Source organism: Columba livia, chromosome 24 (assembly GCF_036013475.1).
Source record: "Columba livia isolate bColLiv1 breed racing homer chromosome 24, bColLiv1.pat.W.v2, whole genome shotgun sequence".
NCBI classification, from domain to species: domain Eukaryota; kingdom Metazoa; phylum Chordata; class Aves; order Columbiformes; family Columbidae; genus Columba; species Columba livia.
This window is the reverse complement of record NC_088625.1, coordinates 5997893-6019145: the sequence shown is the minus strand read 5'-3', so window position 1 is coordinate 6019145 and position 21253 is coordinate 5997893. Positions and strand designations below refer to the sequence as shown.

Genomic DNA, 21253 nt, shown 5'->3' with positions numbered 1-21253 from the left:
AACTGCTGGAGAGAGTCCAGCGCAGCCACCAAGATGCTGGAGGGAGTGGAGCATCTCCCGTGTGAGGAAAGGCTGAGGGAGCTGGGGCGCTGGAGCTGGACAAGAGGAGACTGAGGGGGGACTCATTCCTGGGGATCAAGATGGAAAGGGGGAGTGTCAGGAGGATGGAGCCAGGCTCTTGTGGTGACAACCAGTGACAGGACAAGGGGCAATGGGTGCAAACTGGAACACAGGAGGTTCCAGTGAAAGAGAAGAAGCAACTTGTTGGGGTGAGGGTGGCAGAGCCTGGCCCAGGCTGCCCAGGGGGTTGTGGAGTCTCCTTCTGTGCAGACATTCCAACCCGCCTGGACACCTTCCTGTGTAACCTCATCTGGGTGTTCCTGCTCCATGGGGGGATTGCACTGGATGAGCTTCCAGGGCCCTTCAACCCCTCACATTCTGGGATTCTGGGATACAACACATTTTGGGGTGAACATTGTTCATTTTTGGGGATAATAAGTTTTTTGAGAATACCATTCATTTTGGGGAGAATATAAGTGATTTGGGGGTGAGAATCACTCATTTTGGGGAGAATAATTTTTGGAGACTAGAACTCATTTTGGGCTGAGCATCACAAATTTTGGGGAGAATCACGGATTTTTGGAGAATATCACTAATTTTGGGGGGGGAATCACACATTTTATGGAGACTCAAATTCATTTTGGGGGAGAACCACTTGTCTTTGGCGAATATAACTCATTTTGGGTCAAAATCAGGTGATTTGGGGGGGGGAAGCACTTATTTTTGTAGGTTCGTCAGTCGCGGATTCTGGGTCAATTCCCCCATTTTTGGGGGCTGATTCACCTATATGGGGGAGATTTTTACCCATTTCAGGGGGTTTTCACTCACCTTGGGGGAGTCCAATCCCAATGGACTAATCCACCCATTTTGGGGGTTTTCTACCAAGAAAATACATCTGCAAACCCTCATCTCGTAGCACTTTATAATAAACAGCCAGGAATTAATACTAAATCACAACGAATCCTTTATGAAATTACAGATACATTCACGCCAGATCAGTATCGAAAAATAGGCTTTTCTGCCCATTGCGTCTCTCGTCGATTGTTTCCACCCCCAAGTTGCTTTTATTTTATTCATTTCTCTCCTTAAGAGCCAAAAAAATAAGGACAAAACGGGCAAAAAGCCGCAAGATTCTTCTTACAGAAACCTGCATTTATGGGACGAACCTGCAGAAGAAAATTCCTTTATTATTATTATTATTATTATTACCCCACGTTTTCTTTTGTGTTCCCCCCTGCACATTTTTAGGCAAAATCCACCCTTTTCCAAATTGAAACAACCTACAGTACATCAGGTTGTTTTTCCTGATCATTCTCTGTGGCTCATTTGGAGTAAAACTCCACCGTTTCCCCACATAATATCAGGGGAAAAACCACCTTTCCAGCAGCAATAGTGAATTTCCTCCTATCTGGGACGTCAACATTTCATTTTGGGTGAAAATCTGCGTTTTTAAATTCATTTTTATCCCGATTTGGTGCCAAAATGTCTCATCCCGACCTGGCGTCATCTCAGCCCTTTAGGATGACGGTGGGTTTTTCTTCCAGATTTCATGGCGGTTTAGCACATAAATTAAAGGATTTGGGGGCATTTCCTCCCTTTTCCCAAAAGTTGCATCTGGAGTCAGCAAACGGGCCCAAAACGGAGAGTTTTGGGCAATCAGTGAAATCCTCAGACCCAACCTGAAGCAGAATTTGCGTTCGCCAATGATTCTTCTTCGCCGCGTGTTATTTATTCCCGTGAATTGGTTTTTTGGGGGGAAAAGACCCAAAAAGCATCAATCCTGGGTTGGTTTGTTGGTTCTTTTTGCACCAAGAAATCCAAGCGACAGATGTGGTGGCGCCCGGTGACAATTCACCTGACAGCGTCGCGTCGGGGGAACAGTTTCCCCTAAAAACGTTTTCTTACCCAAAAATGACGGGGGAAAGGGAAAAATAAAAATAGAACCTGAAAAACAAAAAAAAAAAACACCAAAAAAAATTAACGTGGCCACAATATGTGCCTTGTAAACAAGCGTCTTTCGCTTCCCTGCGCCGACATCGCGCTCCCTCGGCATCCGCCAGTGCCTCCAATTTGCTCTTTTCTCACCAATTCTTCTTTTGTTCTCGCCATTTTTGGTAATTTTTGGCATTTTTGGGGGAATCAGAGTTTGCGGTGCTGTCGCAGGTGTGGGGAGGGCGCAGGACGAGCTATTCCAGCGAGTCACTGTGGTCCAAGCTGAGGTCGGTGCCAGGCGCTGCGGGGCCGCCGGGCTCTTCCTCCAGCTCTTCTTCCTCTTCCTCCTCCTCCTCCATCTCGTCCTCGTCTTCCTCCTCCTCCTCCTCCTCCTCCTCCTCCTCGGTGCCATCGAGCGAGTCGTCGTGGGCGGCCAGCATGGCCTGCTGCATGGCCATGGTGGCCGTGGCTGATGAGAGGGGTTGCAGGTTGTCCATGCTGAGCGAGCCTGAAATTTGAAAACAAAAATAGAGAAATTACAGAAAGAAGGACTCCTCAGATAATATAAAAAGGACCAAAAAAGTGCAGAAAACAAGAAAAAAAAAAAAGGAAAAATCTTGTTTTTAGCCAGAGTACATGTCCCACCTGCCCCAGACATTCCCCAAGGCCCAATCCTTCATTTTTTTAGCTCATGTGTCTTCATCAAATTACAAGAAACCCTCACTGGTTGGGCACATCTTCATCTTCTTTTCATTTCCACTTTATCTTCATCCTCTCTCACCTTGTCTAGTCCATGCTCATCTCAGCTTCCTTCACCTTCTCTTCATCTTCTCTGCTCCTCTTCATTGTCATCATCTGTTCTCTGTCCATCTTCTCTTCATCTTCTCTCTTCCCATCTTGTCTCAACTGTCTTCTCATCTCCATCTTCATTTTCATCATTATCTGTTCTCTGTCCATCTTCTAATCTTGTCTCATCTGTCATCTCCATCTTCTTCGCTTCATCATCTGTTCTCTGTCCATTTTCTCTTCATCTTCTCATCCCATCTCATGTCTTCTCATCATCTCCTCATCATCTCATCATCTCATCTCATCTCATCTCATCTCATCTCATCTCATCTCATCTCATCTCATCTCATCTCAATCTCCTCATCTCAATCTCGTATCTCATATCTCATATCTCATATCTCATATCTCATATCTCATCTCATCTCAATCTTCATCTTCTCTATTCTTCATTTTCACCATCTGTTCTCTCTTCATCTTCTTTCTCCCCATCTTCTCCCTTCTTCTCATCTTTGTCTCCTCTCCCCATCTCCTCCTTCATCTCCTCCCCAGCACCTCAGGAGACACCCCAAGTGATGCTCCAGAGCAGATGATCCTTGAGGAGATGCCTCATCACTGGTGCCCTTGGCCAAATGGAAGGACCTTCTTTCATGAGCCACCTCTTCAACATGGTTTTTTTTCCCCAGAGGAAGATAAAAGACTCTAGAAATCCTTAATCACCAACATCAGGCCATAATTTAACGTGTGGCCACCCCAACCAGGAAGGGCAGAGGCCGCCCGGGTTTGTCCTTACCATCAGGATTTGTCCCCGAATTGCCACCCTGCTGCTGCAGGACCCCGGCCGCGATGGAGTTGGGCCAGAATCGCTGGGTGGGCCGGTGCTGAGATTTGATTTTCTTGGCTTTGGGCGCTGGGTCGGGGTTGCTGGCGTCGAGCATCGGCTGCAGGATGCGCCGCCGGGCATTGATGAACCTTGCCGGGGAAAATGAAAGAGTTGTTAACACCAATTTTGGGTTAAAACAACAGAAATTAAAACAATTCAATGAGCTGTAATACAAAACCCTTTTGAAAGTGATTGCGCAGTCCAAAAAAGCTTGTGTTTTACCCAATTTTATTAGTCTGTGGCATGTTACCAATAATTTTCCCAGAAGAGTTGGAAGTGGCTACATCTTGGCTTCGCCAGGAGAGGGCACTGAGACTCCACAAACGAACACCAACAATTAAAAACACACCGGCCCATCTCCCAAAAATCGTCCCTAACCACCCAAGTGACCCCAAAAAAAGCATTAAATAGCATGAAAAAGAAAATCTCTAAAGTCAACAAGATGACCGGGCCACTGACACGCTCACCAGTTGTTGACTTGCAAGAGGGTCAGGTTGGTCTGGGCGGCGATTTGTCTCTTCTCGTCCTCCGTGGGGTAGGGGTGCTGGAAAAGAAGAGAGATGGGGCAACAAAATGACATCCCTGTGCGCAAAACAGTAGCGCTGATTGAAGAATTTGGTGGTGTCCTGAATTTGCAAGACACAAAGGTGGCATCCAAGAGCATCATAGGTTCCCCAGTGTCCTTACAGCTCTTCCTTGAAGGAATATAGTTTGAGGTTTTTTTAATAGTAGCAATTTTCTAGCATTGGTTGTTTTTCAAGGCTGGATTTGGGCTTCAAACCCCGTCATCACCCAAAACGCTCCTTTGTCAGATGCATCAATCAAACACCCCAAAACATCTGCGCTGGGAGACGACCAATACTCAACACTTCACCCAACCATGCTAAAATCCTCCTTTCCAACCCCAAAAATTGAATTATTATCCAACCAGCCCCATACGTCATTTTTCAGAGCTACGAGCCAATACCGGTATTGAGTCGCAACTTGTTTTCCAGCTGTTTCCCGCCAAAATGATGAGATTTCTTTGAGACAACTATCCAAAGTAATGGTCCACAGGAGACTTCCATCCCACCATGGATGCCAAAGTGGTTAAAAATGTCTATTTTTTGGTAAAAATCTCTCCATCGCTAATGCTACAAAACTTCAAACTCAATAAAATGAGGAGCACTGACGCTCTGAGGTTTCAGACCACAACATCTCTGATGCCCGATGGAGAAATCGCCCAAGGGTCACAAAATCACAGAATCCCAGAATGTGAGGGGTTGGAAGGGACCTGGAAAGCTCACCCAGTGCAATCCCCCCATGGAGCAGGAACACCCAGATGAGGTTACACAGGAAGGTGTCCAGGCGGGTTGGAATGTCTGCACAGAAGGAGACTCCACAACCCCCTGGGCAGCCTGGGCCAGGCTCTGCCACCCTCACCCCAAACAAGTTGCTTCTCCTCTTTCACTGGAACCTCCTGTGTTCCAGTTTGCACCCATTGCCCCTTATCCTGTCACTGGTTGTCACCCACAAGAGCCTGGCTCCATCCTCCTGACACTGCCCCTTTCCATCTTGATCCCCAGGAATGAGTCCCCCCTCAGTCTCCTCTTGTCCAGCTCCAGAGCCCCAGCTCCCTCAGCCTTTCCTCACACGGGAGATGCTCCACTCCCTCCAGCATCTTGGTGGCTGCGCTGGACTCTCTCCAGCAGTTCCCTGTCCTGCTGGAACTGAGGGGCCACAGCTGGACACAAGATTCCAGGTGTGGTCTCCCCAGGGCAGAATAGAATGACCATGATGCCCAGGCAGAAAGCAAAGGTCCAACCATCCAGGAGAAAACCAATTTATTTTAGTCTTTTGCTCCAGTTTTAGAAATCTCAAACCATGCGGCTCTCCTGGCACCCGGCTCCTCAAGTTTCTGCTTTCCTACATCATCTTTCTGTTGGCAAATCTGTATCCAGCCCTCCAAAAGTAACGGAGATGCAGGACACAGCTTGCGATGGCAATGCTCTTACCCTCAATGCCAAAAATTCACCATTTTCTGTTAAAAAAAGGCTGGAAAGTTCCCAACCAGCTGCGGTTCCATGTCCTGGGTCATGTTTAACCCCAAGCTACTCCTTGGAGATGTTATGGTCCATCTTGGGGGTCTCCAACCTTCCTGGCTGCTCAAGCAACTGGCTTCTGAGTGATTTATCAGCCAAATCATGTGGAAGAAAAACACCTTTTTTTTTAGCTTTCTGTCCTCCTTCCAGCTCTGCTTTTTCCTTGCATGAAAATAAACCGGTTGTGTCCTCCGAGCTACCCAAAAACATGGTGAATTTTGCAATTCTGCGTTTTGACTACCGGTTGACACAAAGCTGTGGAGCTTTTCCCACTCTGGTTGGCTGGAAAAGGGTATTTTTTGAGTTGTAAACTGCGAAAAAAAATACCCATCACCCATCCATCATTATTTTGGGGAGTCCCGCTCTGTTTTTATTCTCTTCGTCATGTACTACCGGAGTATTTTTGCCACCTGCAGCGAAAACGCTTGCAACCCAAAATACTCCTAAAGTAAATCAAAGCTGTAACTCTAAACAGAAATTCAGACAAACCACCACCTTGATTTGTTAATTTTGGGGTTTTTTTTACAGCTTGCAGGGTGTTTTGCTCACCATGAGGTGCTGGAAGAGCCAGGAGCGCATGATGTTGGTGGCATGTTTGGGCAGGACCCCCCGCTTGTTCTTGGACTTCTTGTCCTCGCCATCAAGGAGGGAGGTGAGATCCAGGTTCACCTGATAGGGGAGAGAATTGGCTGAAATTCCCCCCAAAATGAGCAAAACCAACCCCAAAAATGAGCAAAACCGCCCCCAAAAATGAGCAAAACTAACCTAAAAATGAGAGAGGAGCAAGTGCAACAAACAGGAGCTCATAGGGAGCATCAAAATCCTATTTTTCTTCCCCAAAAAAACTTCCATTAAAATCCCTTTTTTTCCCCAAAACGCTTGCATTAGAATCCCCTATTTTCCCCAAAAAACTTGCATTAAATCCCCAGTTTCACCCAGGATCTCTATTAAATATCTTATTGTTTTGCCAATGCTTTGCAAAGGGCAATGAGCATTTTCTCCCCGCGGTGCCACCGGCACAGTTGGGGACCGTGGTGATGGTGTCACAACCATTTTTGGTGCACAATGAGGGGGTTAAAGTATTATTTATTAAAAAAGAAATAGATCAAGGATGATTTCACATAGTGGAGGTTAAACCCCCACCACCCATCAACCTGGGTTCCTCCCCCTCTCCCACCATAAGGAGCAACGTGCCCGTCAAGTGAAAATTTGCTTTTCCCCCCAAAAAAAAATATCAAAAATAAAGATGGAGGAGAAGTTTTAATGAGGTCACGGGAACTTAACGGCGTTTAAGTTTAAAAGGGATATTTTATTATGATTTTATTTCCCCAGCTCTTCATCAAAAGGCAGATCCGGGATGAATTAAACATCAGGCCCCGCGGTTCCCCTGGCTCTGGATGAATAAATCGGCAGCCAAGGTGCTTGTCCGGGGCTCCCCCCCCTGCCCCGATATTCCCTGAGCGCCTGTTTTTCGTGGTGCGAAGGGTTTTGCTGCAAGATTTGAGTCTGCGGCGGTGAAATATTGAAGGCAGAAATTTTAAAAAGGTAATAAAACCTGCCGGCCGTTGCTAAAATGCCCTTTTTTTACCAAAAAAAAAAAAAAAAAAGGCAATTAAATTGGAGTGTTTCAGAAAAAAATTTGCATGGGGGGATGTTTGTTGATCAGCAGAAATCAAGGGGTTTTGCCCAAATTCCTGGGGAATGGGGGTTTGGAAGAAATCCCAGAATCCCAGAATGTGAGGGGTTGAAGGGCCCTGGAAAGCTCATCCAGTGCAATCCCCCCATGGAGCAGGAACACCCAGATGAGGTTACACAGGAAGGTGTCCAGGCGGGTTGGAATGTCTGCACAGAAGGAGACTCCACAACCCCCCTGGGCAGCCTGGGCCAGGCTCTGCCACCCTCACCCCAACAAGTTGCTTCTCATCTTTCAGTGGAACCTCCTGTGTTCCAGTTTGCACCCATTGCCCCTTGTCCTGTCCCTGGTTGTCACCCACAAGAGCCTGGCTCCATCCTCCTGACACTGCCCCTTTCCATCTTGATCCCCAGGAATGAGTCCCCCCTCAGTCTCCTCTTGTCCAGCTCCAGAGCCCCAGCTCCCTCAGCCTTTCCTCACACGGGAGATGCTCCACTCCCTCCAGCATCTTGGTGGCTGCGCTGGACTCTCTCCAGCAGTTCCCTGTCCTGCTGGAACTGAGGGGCCACAGTTTGGGGACCGTGGTGATGGTGTCACAACCATTTTTGATGCGCAATGAGGGGGTTAAAGTATTATTTATTAAAAAAGAAATAGATCAAGGATGATTTCACATAGTGGAGGTTAAACCCCCACCACAGGATGGACATTAAACCCCCACCCATCCTGGACACAGGATTCCAGGTGTGGTCTCCCCAGGGCAGAGCAGAGGGGCAGGAGAACCTCTCTGACCTACTGACCACCCCCTTCTAACCCACCCCAGGTACCATTGGCTTCCTGGCCACAAGGGCCCAGTGCTGGCTCATGGTCACCCTGCTGTCCCCAGGACCTCATATATCATATGATATAATACCATATGATATAATACCATATAATATTATATTATACTATACAATATATATTATATTATATTATATTATATTATATTATATTATATTATATTATATTATATTATATTATATTATATTATATTAATCATATCATATCACATAAAATATTAGATCATTTAGATCATATCATTATCATATCATCTAATAATTAGGGCATGATTAATATAATATATTATATAATATAATGATATATGCTGTAATAGAATAATATATTTTTATATATTATTATATATATATTGCTTACTATAAATATTCTATATTGCTTATATAATTGTGTATAAATATATAATTATATGGTCTAGATTATTAAGGATATATTGCAATACTCTATAACACAGCAACAATATAAGCATCACTACAATTTGTGAGGTCATCGCTATAATTCATTGGGCACCCCAAAGCGTCCGGCTGATGTATTTAATCAACGTTCCTTACTAATTAAGAATTTAGGATGCTCCAGGGGTTGAATTTATGGAGAAAACAGGGTCACACGTCACAACGGGTCTCACCTGTGCGCTGGGGATCTGCAGGGCACCAGGCGCAATAGCCTGAGCCAGCACCTGTCCCTGCGACGTCACCATCGTCACCGGCTGGTACAACGCGCCGCCTACGGAACAACCCAAAAAAAACACCTCAAGGGGCAGTCCCGAAATCCCCACACATCTCCCGCCATCGCACCGTGGTCCCACCTGGCACGGCGGGGGACCCGCCGCCGCTCATGGCCAAGTTCGCCGGCGGGAGCGCTGCCGGCACCACCACGCCGGGCGCAGCGTTGGGCGCGGGCGGCAGCGCCGCGGGGGAGCTCTGCAGCATCTCCTGCGGAAAGAAACACACCACAACCCTAATTCTACACACACGCAACATCCTAATTTTAAATACCGATATTTCCCAAATTGACCGATTATTTGAGTATTTAATGCAATATTGAAGGGGAGGGGAAGGGGAAGGGGAAGGGGAAGGGGAAGGGGAAGGGGAAGGGGAAGGGGAAGGGGAAGGGGAAGGGAAAGAGAGGGGAGGGGAGGGCAGGGCAGGGCAGGGCAGGGCAGGGCAGGGCAGGGCAGGGCAGGGCAGGGCAGGGCAGGGAAGGGAAGGGAAGGGAAGGGAAGGGAAGGGAAGGGAAGGGAAGGGAAGGGAAGGGAAGGGAAGGGAAGGGAAGGGAAGGGAAGGGAAGGGAAGGGAAGGGAAGGGAAGGGAAGGGAAGGGAAGGGAAGGGAAGGGAAGGGCGGGTGTCATCATTATGCGGGTATGCAGAGGGATGCAGGACTTTTGTGCGTTACACTGTTAATACTTAGAAAAACTTTCATTTCCAAATAAGCCAAAGAAAACCGAATATCTCTAATTCGCCCAACTGTAATGGAAACAAAACTGCCCTCATTTCTTGCAATAAAAACCTTTTTCCCCCTTTCCTACCCATTTTCCCTGGTGTCCAAGTGGTTCGCAGCTGTCGAACAAAATGCCAACAAACGGGATTTTTTTTCACCTTTTTTATTCAATTTCCCCTAATTTTGATGCATTTCTCCAAGAAACCCATTTTTTGGGCTTAAGAAAATAGGATTTATCTGGACTATTAATAAGCGACAACACTGGAAAATGTGACCGTGCAAATGTGGACGGGTCAGAAAAAGACATCACTCCTCTTTTCCTTGCAAGCAAACTACAGAGATGGTAATTTGAAGGTACAAACTAATTAACTGGACATCAAGACATGATGTGGGTGCATCATTCGGGTACCCTTGTGTCCACATCAGTACATTTCCCATTGCTGGGGGGAAAACATGTCATTGTTGGGCCTTTTTTGGGGGGAAATATCCCCAGGAAACCAAATGTCCTTGGAGAACCTCAAAAATCTGGGGGTGACCAGAGATGTGGATCAGCCTGGGGACCTCCTGTTTTTCCTTGTTTTTCTACGATTCCTCAAAAAAAATGACATCTAAGAGGGAAGAAATTGGAAGAAATTGGGAAGAAATAATTTGGGATATCATAAAACTGAAACAAGAAAATGCTGAATGCTGTTTCCAGATCTAGTGGTCAAAGTCATTTTCAACGGCATTTTATGAAAACTGTCCCAAAACACCAGCTCAGCAGTGCCCAAAAAAGCAGAATATTACTAATTATTAGAAAAAGATATAAAAAAAAATCACATTTTTTCTGCAGTGACACTGCGAACCCAAGGGCACCCAATGGAAGTAAAGACTCAGCCTTAAAATAAATACAGATCACAGAATCACAGAATCACAGAACCACAGAATGGACTGGGTTGGAAAAGCCCTCAGAGATCACCCAGTCCAACCCTTGGTCCAACTCCAGTCCATTCACTAGATCATGGCACTAAGTGCCATGTCCAGTCTCAGTTTACAAACCTCCAGGGCCGGTGAGTCCAGCACCTCCCTGGGCAGCCATTCCAATCCTGACCACTCTCTCTGCAAAGAATTGCTTTCTCATCTCCAGCCTCAATTTCCCCTGGCAGAGTTGAAGCCCATGGCCCCTTGTCCTATTGCTGACTGCCTGGGAGAAGAGACCAATCCCCACCTGGCTAGAACTGCCCTTCAGGTAGTTCTAGAGAGTGCTGAGCTCAGCTCTAAGCCTCCTCTTCTCCAGACTAAACAAGCCCAGCTCCCTCAGCCTCTCCCCATAGGGCTTGTGTTCCAGTCCCTTCCCCAGTCTTGTTGCTCTTCTCTGGACCCGCTCCAGCACTTCAATCTCTTTCCTGACCTGAGGGGCCCAGAACTGAACACAACACTCCAGGTGTGGCCTCCCCAATGCAGAGCACAGGGGAAGGATCACTGCCCTTGTCCTGCTGACCACGCCAGTTTGGATCCAGGACAGGACACCATTGGCTTTCTTGGCCACCTGGGCACACTGTTGGCTCATGTTGAGCTTCCTGTCCATTAGTCCCCCCAGGTCCCTTTCTGCCAAGATATCTCCAAGATTTAAAAAAAATATATTTTGCATGCTAATTGCCTTGGATGGCAAATGTCAGCCAAAATTACATTGCACTTGGGGTTTGCTGCAGTGGAAAATGTTTGATATTTTAGGTCTCAAAGTTGAAATGTTTCCAGTGACTCGGAAGCTTGAGTGTAAAAAGAACTGTCTCAGTAGGTGTCTCTGCAGAGATGCATCTCAGCGCTGATGGGAAAACATGATCTCTCCAAATTAAGTCACTTTAATGAGAAAAAGACCAAAAAAACACAAAACAACCTTCCTTACAATGCGTCAACTGCCAGCGATCAAGTGTCCAAGTGTAGACAAATGCTACTTGGGCTGATGTCCTTCCTCTGTATGATGTTTATTAATTTTTATTTATTTTGGGTGGCACACACAAAAATTTGCACCTCATCCCAACTCTGTGAAATATGCTTGCGATCGAGTTAAGTTGGGGAAAAATTGGGGAAAAAGAAAAGAAACCAATGAGTTTAAGGAGAAAGAGTCGGTCAACCTCAAAGTCATGGAAAGGAGGTTCTTAAAGCTCCTTTGTGGATGGATGGAGATGGAAAAAAGAACAAATTTGGATTTAAATATTAGTAACAGAGAAACTCCGGCTTGTCCACGGGCAAAGTTATAGAAATTAAGATTTATAGAGAGAATTACTGCTTCAAGTCCAGCCAACCCAACTGTCACCTCCAACCACCCACACGATGGGTGGGAAGATGAGAAGAAGAAATGGCATCCTGAAAATGCCAAATATGAATAAATAGTGCCAATCTGCTGCAATTCTCACTCAAAACAACAGCTGAGAAATGCAAAATGTAACCCAATGTAAGTGTCCCTAGAAGTCTGGGGTTCCACCAGATGATCGGCTTTGTGGTGGGGTTTTTCTTGGAAGCGAAGTCAACTGGAGAGCAGTGAGGACAACTTGGATGTTGAAGGGAAGTTGAACTGTTGGGTTAAATTGGATTTTCCCCATACAACAAGCACCTCTCCTTTCCTGTCCCTGTCTGAAAAACACTCAAAAAATATTCATTACATGAAGGGAGAGAGTTAAAAGAGTCTGGGGAGGACTCACGGGAGTGAAAACCAACCAATAAAAATGGAAGAAGAAGAATTGCTTGGTGGGTTCGCACGGCAGAGAAGCTAAAACTCTTCCCCAAAACAGCACACAGCACAAAGAACAAAGCGATGGAGAAAACGGGGTAGAAAAATGTCAGTAAGGTAACAAAGGTTCAGGGAAGGCTGAGAACATAGCCAAAAATGCTGGATTTTCACCCAAATGTGGCCAACACCAGACTTGGCAACGTGAAATTTTGGCAAGAGGCAAAACACTTGTTTGGGTCTTTCTGTCCTCTCTCCATCACCTTCAGGCATTTCTGCATTTCCAGAAATTCTTGCATTTTTCATCTTCGAAAGCACAAATGACACCAAGCCGAGGGCCGTGCTATTGGATACACCAGGGAAATCCAACCACAATTCTCCCGCGACGACATTTTGACAGCTCTGGACATTGTTTTCTCAATTTTGGTTGACATCCTTGTTATTGCGCATCCATAATTTCTTAAGCAGGCCGTCCTGTGGCAAAAATCTTCACAAAAAATTGAAATATTTGGCTTTCGTGACCAACCTGGTGCATCTGCTCATAAAATGGTTGATGCCGCTCCCATGCCCTGAGAAAACCTTGTTCATTGATATTAACCACATTTCCTTTATTTTGATTTTTTAAAACAATTAGCCACCCCTTAGCTGTTTTACCTGCGTTACAGAATCCCAGAATGTGAGGGGTTGAAGGGCCCTGGAAAGCTCATGCAGTGCAATCCCCCCATGGAGCAGGAACACCCAGATGAGGTTACACAGGAAGGTGTCCAGGCGGGTTGGAATGTCTGCACAGAAGGAGACTCCACAACCCCCTGGGCAGCCTGGGCCAGGCTCTGCCACCCTCACCCCAAACAAGTTGCTTCTCCTCTTTCACTGGAACCTCCTGTGTTCCAGTTTGCACCCATTGCCCCTTGTCCTGTCACTGGTTGTCACCAGAAGAGCCTGGCTCCATCCTCCTGACACTGCCCCTTTCCATCTTGATCCCCAGGAATGAGTTCCCCCTCAGTCTCCTCTTGTCCAGCTCCAGAGCCCCAGCTCCCTCAGCCTTTCCTCACACGGGAGATGCTCCACTCCCTTCAGCATCTTGGTGGCTGCGCTGGACTCTCTCCAGCAGTTCCCTGTCCTGCTGGAACTGAGGGGCCACAACTGGACACAAGATTCCAGGTGTGGTCTCCCCAGGGCAGAGCAGAGGGGCAGGAGAACCTCTCTGACCTACTGACCACCCCCTTCTAACCCACCCCAGGTACCATTGGCTTCCTGGCCACAAGGGCCCAGTGCTGGCTCATGCTCACCCTGCTGTCCCCAGGACCCCCAGCTCCCTTTCCCCTACGCTGCTCTCTAACAGGTCGCTTCCCAACTTATACTGCAACCTGGGTTTGTTCCTGCACAGATGCATAGGACAATAATTAGTGAAGTTGTCCCACCTGCCATTTTTAAACACCAATCCCGTGATTCTTCAGGCCTCTGGCCCTTAAAACTCAACTGATGGGTACGGAGTATTTCCACCCTTTTTTTTTACACCTTATTCGTGACAACTCAAAAAGACTTAGCGAGTACTGAGTATATTCAGGCACTTGAAATTTCTTGGTTGGATAATGAGAAAAAATTTTCTGTCATATCATCATCGCTCTGTCAACCTCATCCAACGACCAGACGAGACAGCAGCTTCTTCTGGTCTATCACCAGGAATATTTGGTGCCCATCGGCACCGAGACGGGGTTTTCCCTCCACTTGGGTTTTTCTGGGGAAAATTCTATTTAGCAATTGCCTCCAAATCTTCACTTGAATTTCTCAACTTTGTCTTGCCCGGAAGGCAAACGGCGGCGGCTCCGGGTTCGCAGGAATCGGAGGCGCTTGGGACGTCTCCACGGGCCTGATTATTTTCCGATGACTTGTGCTAATTTTCTGATACGATCCCCACCTCTTTGTGAAGCACTAAATCCTCATTACTTTTCCTGACCGATGCATTCTAATTAGATCAACACTTTAAAAAAAAATATCACAATAGCCACAGGACGGCTTTCCATCTCATTAACTCCCTCACTTATTATTTTCATGAAAATTACTGATAAAAACCGTGCATCTCCATTTGCTGGGACCGGGAGCTTCGTCGGCTCATATCTAACATCTCTCTCATCAGCCGGGATGCGAGCTGTTGCCATGGCAACGCACAATAATAGAAACTAATAAATTACAAACGAGATGCTCGTTGAGCAATTATTGTTCTCTTTTATGCAAGTGTCTTGCTAATTTTGATCATAAGGAATGCTCCCATAAAGCAGCGAAGGGATAATAAGTCCATTTCTAGAGATTATTAGGAAATAGAGAGAGGCCGGGGGTTTTTTTAGAGCAACGATTAAGTGGTTTGGTGCTTTCAGGAAACTCAAATTAGAAAGTAAAACTTTTGGGGGGGTTTTCCCCTCGCGGAGCTGGGGCAAGAAAGTGGCCACAAGCGTCATGTTGGCATCAAACTCTGTGGTGCTCGGAGTTCAGCTGCTAAACATCACTCTTATTTTCCATTTCTACCAGCCTAAAAATGTCCCAAAAAGCCCTAAATAAGCCCCCAGCCTCTGGTTTATTTTGAGCTGGCTGCACTTATTTCAAATTTCATTTTCTGCCTAAAAAATCCAGTATTTGAGAGCCACAAATCCCAATGTCACATCAAGGAAGCTTTTGGGGCCAACCAGCTGACATTTATCCCATGAAAACCCCAAACCATGGACAACATTTTTCCAAATATTAAGTTAAAGATCCCTCATTGTGCCCCAAATTCTACCAAGGTGCAGCTTGGTTTGGCCGTTTCACTTGGTATTTCTGCAGTACTTGGGCACGTCCTTGCACTTGCCCACTGTGCTTGAGTCACCAGATGTTTCCTTCTCCCGGTTAAAACCCAGATTACGCAAATAAAATAAAAGTCAAGGTGGGATTGCTGGGGGAGAACTGGAAAACATGACGAGGAAAAAAGGAACAGCAAAGCCAAAAAGGGTTTTTGAGATCCAAAAATCTGTTACAGGATCACAGAATGGACTGGGTTGGAAAAGCCCTCAGAGATCATCCAGTCCAACCCTTGGTCCAACTCCAGTCCATTCACTAGATCATGGCACTAAGTGCCATGTCCAGTCTCAGTTTACAAACCTCCAGGGCCGGTGAGTCCAGCACCTCCCTGGGCAGCCATTCCAATGCCTGACCACTCTCTCTGCAAAGAATTGCTTTCTAATCTCCAGCCTCAGTTTCCCCTGGCAGAGTTGAAGCCCATGCCCCCTTGTCCTATTGCTGACTGCCTGGGAGAAGAGCCCAATCCCCACCTGGCTAGAACTGCCCTTCAGGTAGTTCTAGAGAGTGCTGAGCTCAGCTCTAAGACTCCTCTTCTCCAGACTAAACAAGCCCAGCTCCCTCAGCCTCTCCCCATAGGGCTTGTGCTCAAGTCCCTTCCCCAGTCTTGTTGCTCTTCTCTGGACCCGCTCCAGCACTTCAATCTCTTTCCTGACCTGAGGGGCCCAGAACTGAACACAACACTCCAGGTGTGGCCTCCCCAATGCAGAGCACAGGGGAAGGATCACTGCCCTTGTCCTGCTGACCACGCTAGTTTGGATCCAGGACAGGATCCCATTGGCCTTCTTGGCCACCTGGGCACACTGTTGGCTCCTGTTGAGCTTCCTGTCCATTAGTCCCCCCAGGTCCTTTTCTGCCTGACTGCTCTCCAGCCACTCTGTTGAGCTGCCCTGAAATGAAGAGAACGGGGAGAGAGGAGATAGTGGATACAATCACGATGTTTCTGTTCCTCCCATCAATAAATAATTATTTTTTCACCAAAAAAATGCAAATTTCTTGCCCTCTTTCTGCAGTTCGATCCCCGTGACATTTCATTGCTGCAATGGAAGAGTTTCAGAGAAGTTCTCACCTCTCCGTTGTGCGGAGACACAAACATTGGGGTTGTGGCTCTGCCAAACCCATGGATAAAATGGTCAGAAGAAAAAAAAGAAAAAAAGGAAAAAAAAATCACCACAGCATCATTTATTGCACCAAATGAGCAAGATATGGGTTATTTGTAACTATTTTCCTCAACTGGGGATGAGTTTTCAGAAATTTTCAGGAGGCCTCAAGAGTTGTAGAGAGACCCTCAAATCACCCATTGGCCAACATGCAACAACGGTGATTACCGGCCATGTTTAAGGCGTTAAAAAAGCCCATTAAAAAAGAAATAAACATTATCCACAGTGTCATTTATTGCACCAAATGAACAAGATATGGGTTATTTGTAACTATTTTCCTCAACTGAGAAGGCGTTTTCATTAATTTTCAGGAGGCCCCAAGAGTTGTAGAGAGACCCTCAACTCACCTGTTGGCCAACATGCAAAGCTGGGGATTACAGATGATTTTTAAGGCGTTAAAAAAGGCCATAAAACCCCCAAATTATCCACAGCATCATTTATTGCACCAAATGAGCAAGATATGGGTTATTTGTAACCATCTTCCTCAACTGGGAATGGGTTTTCATGAATTTTCAGGAAGCCCCAAGAGTTGTAGAGAGATCCTTGACTCACTCATTGGCCAACGTGCAACACTGGGGATTATGGGCGATTTTTAAGGCGTTAAAAAAGGCCATAAAACCCCCAAATTATCCACAGCATCACTTATTGCACCAAATAAGCAAGATATGTGTCATTTTTAATTAGTTTCCTCAACTGTGGATGGGTTTTCATGAATTGTCAGGAGGCCCCAAGAGTTGTAGAGCGACCTGCGACTCACCCGTTGCCCAACGTGCAACGCTGGGGATTATGGGCGATTTTTGAGGCGTTACCTGGGGGTGGAGGCTGATGGAGGAGGGGTTAGGGGAGTAGGGCCCCCCCAAGTCGTTCCTGAGTAGGTTATCACTGTGCATCTTGGTTTTGAGGCAGGTGATGTAGCGGTTGCAAAAGTCTTTGCACAACTCGTTGACCTTCTCCAGCTCCAGGAGGTGGATGCGCAGCACCTGGATTGCCTTCACCATCTATGCAAGGATAATAACAGCAGTTAAAATCGGAAAAAAGCCCATAAAAATTAATATTCCCACCCAAAATCTAACCTGGAACTGATCCTTATGGTAGAATTAAATACATTTCCTTTCTCAAAACAGCCCAAAAAAATCAATATTCGCACTGAAAATCTAACTTGAAGCTGATACTTACAGTAGAATTAAATGCATTTCCTCTCTCAAAACACTGAAACCAGCCAAAAAAATCAATATTCTCACCCCAAACCAATCCCAGAGTCCATCCCTCCGCACCTGCAGGTTCCTTTTCCCTCCCCATCAATCACACCTCTGCAAAACGCACAAAAATTCCTGTTGCCTTCGTGGGAATTGCTCTTCTTGCCCCCAAAAATAAGCCCTGGATGTGGAGAAGTGTTTGGTTATTCTCCGGAGGCCACTTCTTTTAACGAGATTATGGGGCTGCGGCTCCGCCGTCAGCCTGGGCCTCATTAAAACGTACCCCATAAACGGGAAAAAATTTACACATAAAACATTCCTCGTGCCGAGCCTGAAACCTGAAGTTTTACAGCTGCTGTTTGAAATCTTGCATAATATATAAAATTTCAGCTATTCACTCCGGGGCAATAAATCGGGTTTTATGTAACAAAGCGTCTTTGCATTTCAAAGGGTGTTTTTAACTTGCAAATTTTAGTGGTCATCTTTACAAACTGCCGGTCGCCACGGTGGGGAAACATCCACAAAAATCCAAACTCGGGTGGTGGCTTCACCACGGAGAAGGTGAATTTTTGGTGGGTGAACAACAGGGATGCCAGGTTGTGGCTGCAAAAATTCTATTTTCTTTTTATTCACCTTTCTTTTCGAAATTTTTTCCTTTATTTTCCTTTTTTCCTTCTTTTTCCCTTGCGAACCGCGAGGCGGAGGCGTCGCGCCCCGGCTCTCTGCATCCTCCCAGGGCTCAACGGCCATGAAAGTCAATATTCAAGGGCAAAGGCAAGAAGACCTGACACATATATGTATAAAAAATAAATCTCTCAATTATCTCAGCTCATTTGCTTAGGGTCTCATTTTATGTCCCTGCTCCACTGCATCGTATATCTGTCCGGATAAAGAGTTACAGTCCGACGGCGGACGTGCACGGGGTCGTAAAAAATACAGATGCTGAATTAATTGACTGTGTGGCACTCGGCAGCTGATTGAGTTGATAATGGTGATATCTGACCTTTTTCTAATTTCTAATTATGTGCATCTCGGCGGTGAGGAATACATGACTCTTATTCTAATGACGGCTAAGCCACCGGTCTTTTCGGCCCTGCTTTGCCAGCACCGATTTCCTGGGAAGTGATGTTAGAAGAAAAAACACCCCAAAAAGCGCAGAGTGGAAATAGGGGGGAAATACCAGTTTAAAATGTTAAATTATGTGTACGGTGAGACTTCTTCACCCCAAATTCCATTTGTGCCAATGTTCTCCTTCAGCATCACGTTAACCACGTCTTGATGGAGGCCGAACACCCTGGGCGACGTGGTGGCTTTGGGGACATTCTGGGCATTCGAATAGAATATATACATACAGATATATCCCAGAAATAGGAGAAGAATACATATATATATATATATATATATATATGAGAATATAAATATGTCCAGTGCTGTGATCCCATCCATGCGACTGATGCGTTTCTCCACAGCCAAATTTCACCTCTGCAGCAAGAGTTACTCCCAAACAAGGCCCAAAAAACAAGATTGGTGTCGGTTTTTTTTAGAAGAAACCACTAAAAAAACAGTGAAAATTGCCTCTGTGGACACATCTCCTGCACTAGGTGTTTGCTGGAGATGTTTCATCTCGATATATGTAGGAATAGATTTTCCTCCCCCAAAATTTCTGACCGTTTTTAGCTTCATCTCTCTCCTCTTGTGAAGTCATTGCGCCCATTTGTAACTAATTTAATACAATATTTCATTTTGGTTTGTTCGTCCACCTCAACATTCAGTGCATATTCAGTTCCCAAACTGAAATAATCCAAAATGTTGCTTTTTCTGGTCTGTTCTTGGCTACAGAAACTGCCAAATGGGTTTTGGAAGCTGCACGTGGCGCTTCACACACCCCATATTTTTCAGGGGACTTTCCACAGGCTCCTAAACCACTCGGGATTTAGGGATCTCGCAAAACAAGCTGAAATCAGGCTCAAAAATGCAGAATTTTAATCCATCTTGCAACTGTTTCTTGCGTTCTTTTAGGACTTCACACTTGGATGAGCGTTTCTCCTTCTTCCTTTCGTATCAGTTGTTGGACAAACTCCCGTCCTCAGTATCTGAAATATTTGGGAAAAGCTGCCTTTGAATTGCCCGGTTTTCTTTTTTTCTGGGACAGAAATCCCTCTGTAACGTGTCCCAGGGGACACACCAACCCCTGAGGAAGGTGTTTTGCTCTTTGCATGTTCAGAGGTGGGCAAAATTGCTTTTGACCCCAAAAATTTGCTCGCCGAGCGTCGAGAAGAGTCCATCAGGATGGTGTCATGGACTTGTCCATCCAGCTTGCCATGGAGACCATCTGTGCAGGCTTCCTGGACAAAATAAGAGGATTTGGGGATGTTTCCTGAGAAAATCCCTAACATACTGTGATACTGTGTGATACTGTGAAAAGTTCCATCCCAAGCAGTTTTCTGAGGCACCTTCCAGCAGCAATCGGTACGGTAGGAAACTTGGGTTGCGATGATAGAGAAGCCACCAAAAATGGCCCAAAGTGTCCCAAACCATTGATACACATCACCCTTTCTGGATAAAAGCTCTTATTTTGCCTTTTCCAGGACAAGAGCTAACCATAATACTTGAAACAAGATGGCGCAAGACAAGAATGCACTTGCTGTTGCATGTTGCCCTGGAGAGCAGGAATTCCTGCAGAAATCGCAAGTTTTGGAGCACAAACCTGCCCTCAGTCTTGGGTGTTCCCAGGAAATTGGCTGATGTCATGACATTTGTGTGGCAAAACCACCCAAAAATTGGGCAGGGGTTTGTTTCCACAAGCAATCTTATGGAAAAGGTCTCAGAGAAGGTCCTGGAAAAGATCTTGCAAGTTCTATGGAGAACACTTCCAAGATGGTCAACACTACCAACAGAGCTCCAAGACGTTGCCCAAGGTGGTAGATCTTCATAACTTGTTCCTCATCTCCTCTCCCCAAACCCCCCAAAACCTCCTGCCCACCCCCAGTTGCCTCTACCAGGTGTCCAGCTCGGGGTCATCACTGAAGAAGGGTTTGTGCTCCTGCTCCTGCTGGTGGACAAAGTTCTCGATGTCGACGTCGAAGCTGGCCGAGGTGATGCACTCGGAGCCCTGCGTTGCCTGCTCACACTTCTCAAAGAGCAGCGTCAGCAGTGGGAAGAGCGGGTGCCTGCAGATGACAAAGGAGACCCCCTAGAACACCGACCGGTTTAGGTCCCATTTCCATTTACACCCCACACCCTCCATCTGTTCCTTCTCAGCTCACAAGAAACTGGTGATGCAAACCTCACTCCCAACCCAACACTGGAAGTTCTACCTCTGGACCTTTTCCGACAAGAAAAAAAAAGCTTAAAAACCAGCAAAATTCACCATCTTCTCCACCAGACAATGACTTCTGCCAGCGTCTTGGTGCCTTCCATCATATCACCAAAGCCACGGGTGAAAAAAGTTTGGCGTCATGGTGGTTGTCTTGAAGGCATCTGCTGTGTTGGTGGATTCACATTTTGGGGATGGACATCAATATTTCACCCAATGGTTGGAGATGTCAGATGAGATAAGCCCATGTTCCTACGTCCCCTCAATATCCTATGGACACACCTAAAGGTCCCACCTCCACCAAGAGGTACCTCCATAAAGTACATCCAGGTCTACACACGAAGGAAAAAATGGGCCAAATCCCACTTATTTCTCACCAGGAGATGAATCTTAGAAAACAAAGA

At 46.2% G+C, this 21253-nt stretch overlaps 1 protein-coding gene across 1 annotated transcript in view; it reads right to left on the bottom strand.

The window, feature by feature from the left end:
• Window positions 1-1000: 1000 nt before the first annotated feature.
• The window catches only part of PKNOX2 (PBX/knotted 1 homeobox 2), a 93690-nt gene continuing 73437 nt past the window's right edge, over window positions 1001-21253 (bottom strand). The window contains exons 6-14 of the mRNA XM_065040020.1: window positions 20533-20703; window positions 20135-20141; window positions 17147-17335; window positions 9009-9135; window positions 8829-8926; window positions 6289-6408; window positions 4126-4202; window positions 3569-3747; window positions 1001-2500 (exon numbers count right to left, since the gene is read on the bottom strand). Of these exons, the coding sequence (XP_064896092.1) occupies window positions 2247-2500; window positions 3569-3747; window positions 4126-4202; window positions 6289-6408; window positions 8829-8926; window positions 9009-9135; window positions 17147-17335; window positions 20135-20141; window positions 20533-20703 (1222 nt within the window). The 3' untranslated portion in view covers window positions 1001-2246. The remainder of the gene's footprint in view (window positions 2501-3568; window positions 3748-4125; window positions 4203-6288; window positions 6409-8828; window positions 8927-9008; window positions 9136-17146; window positions 17336-20134; window positions 20142-20532; window positions 20704-21253) is intronic.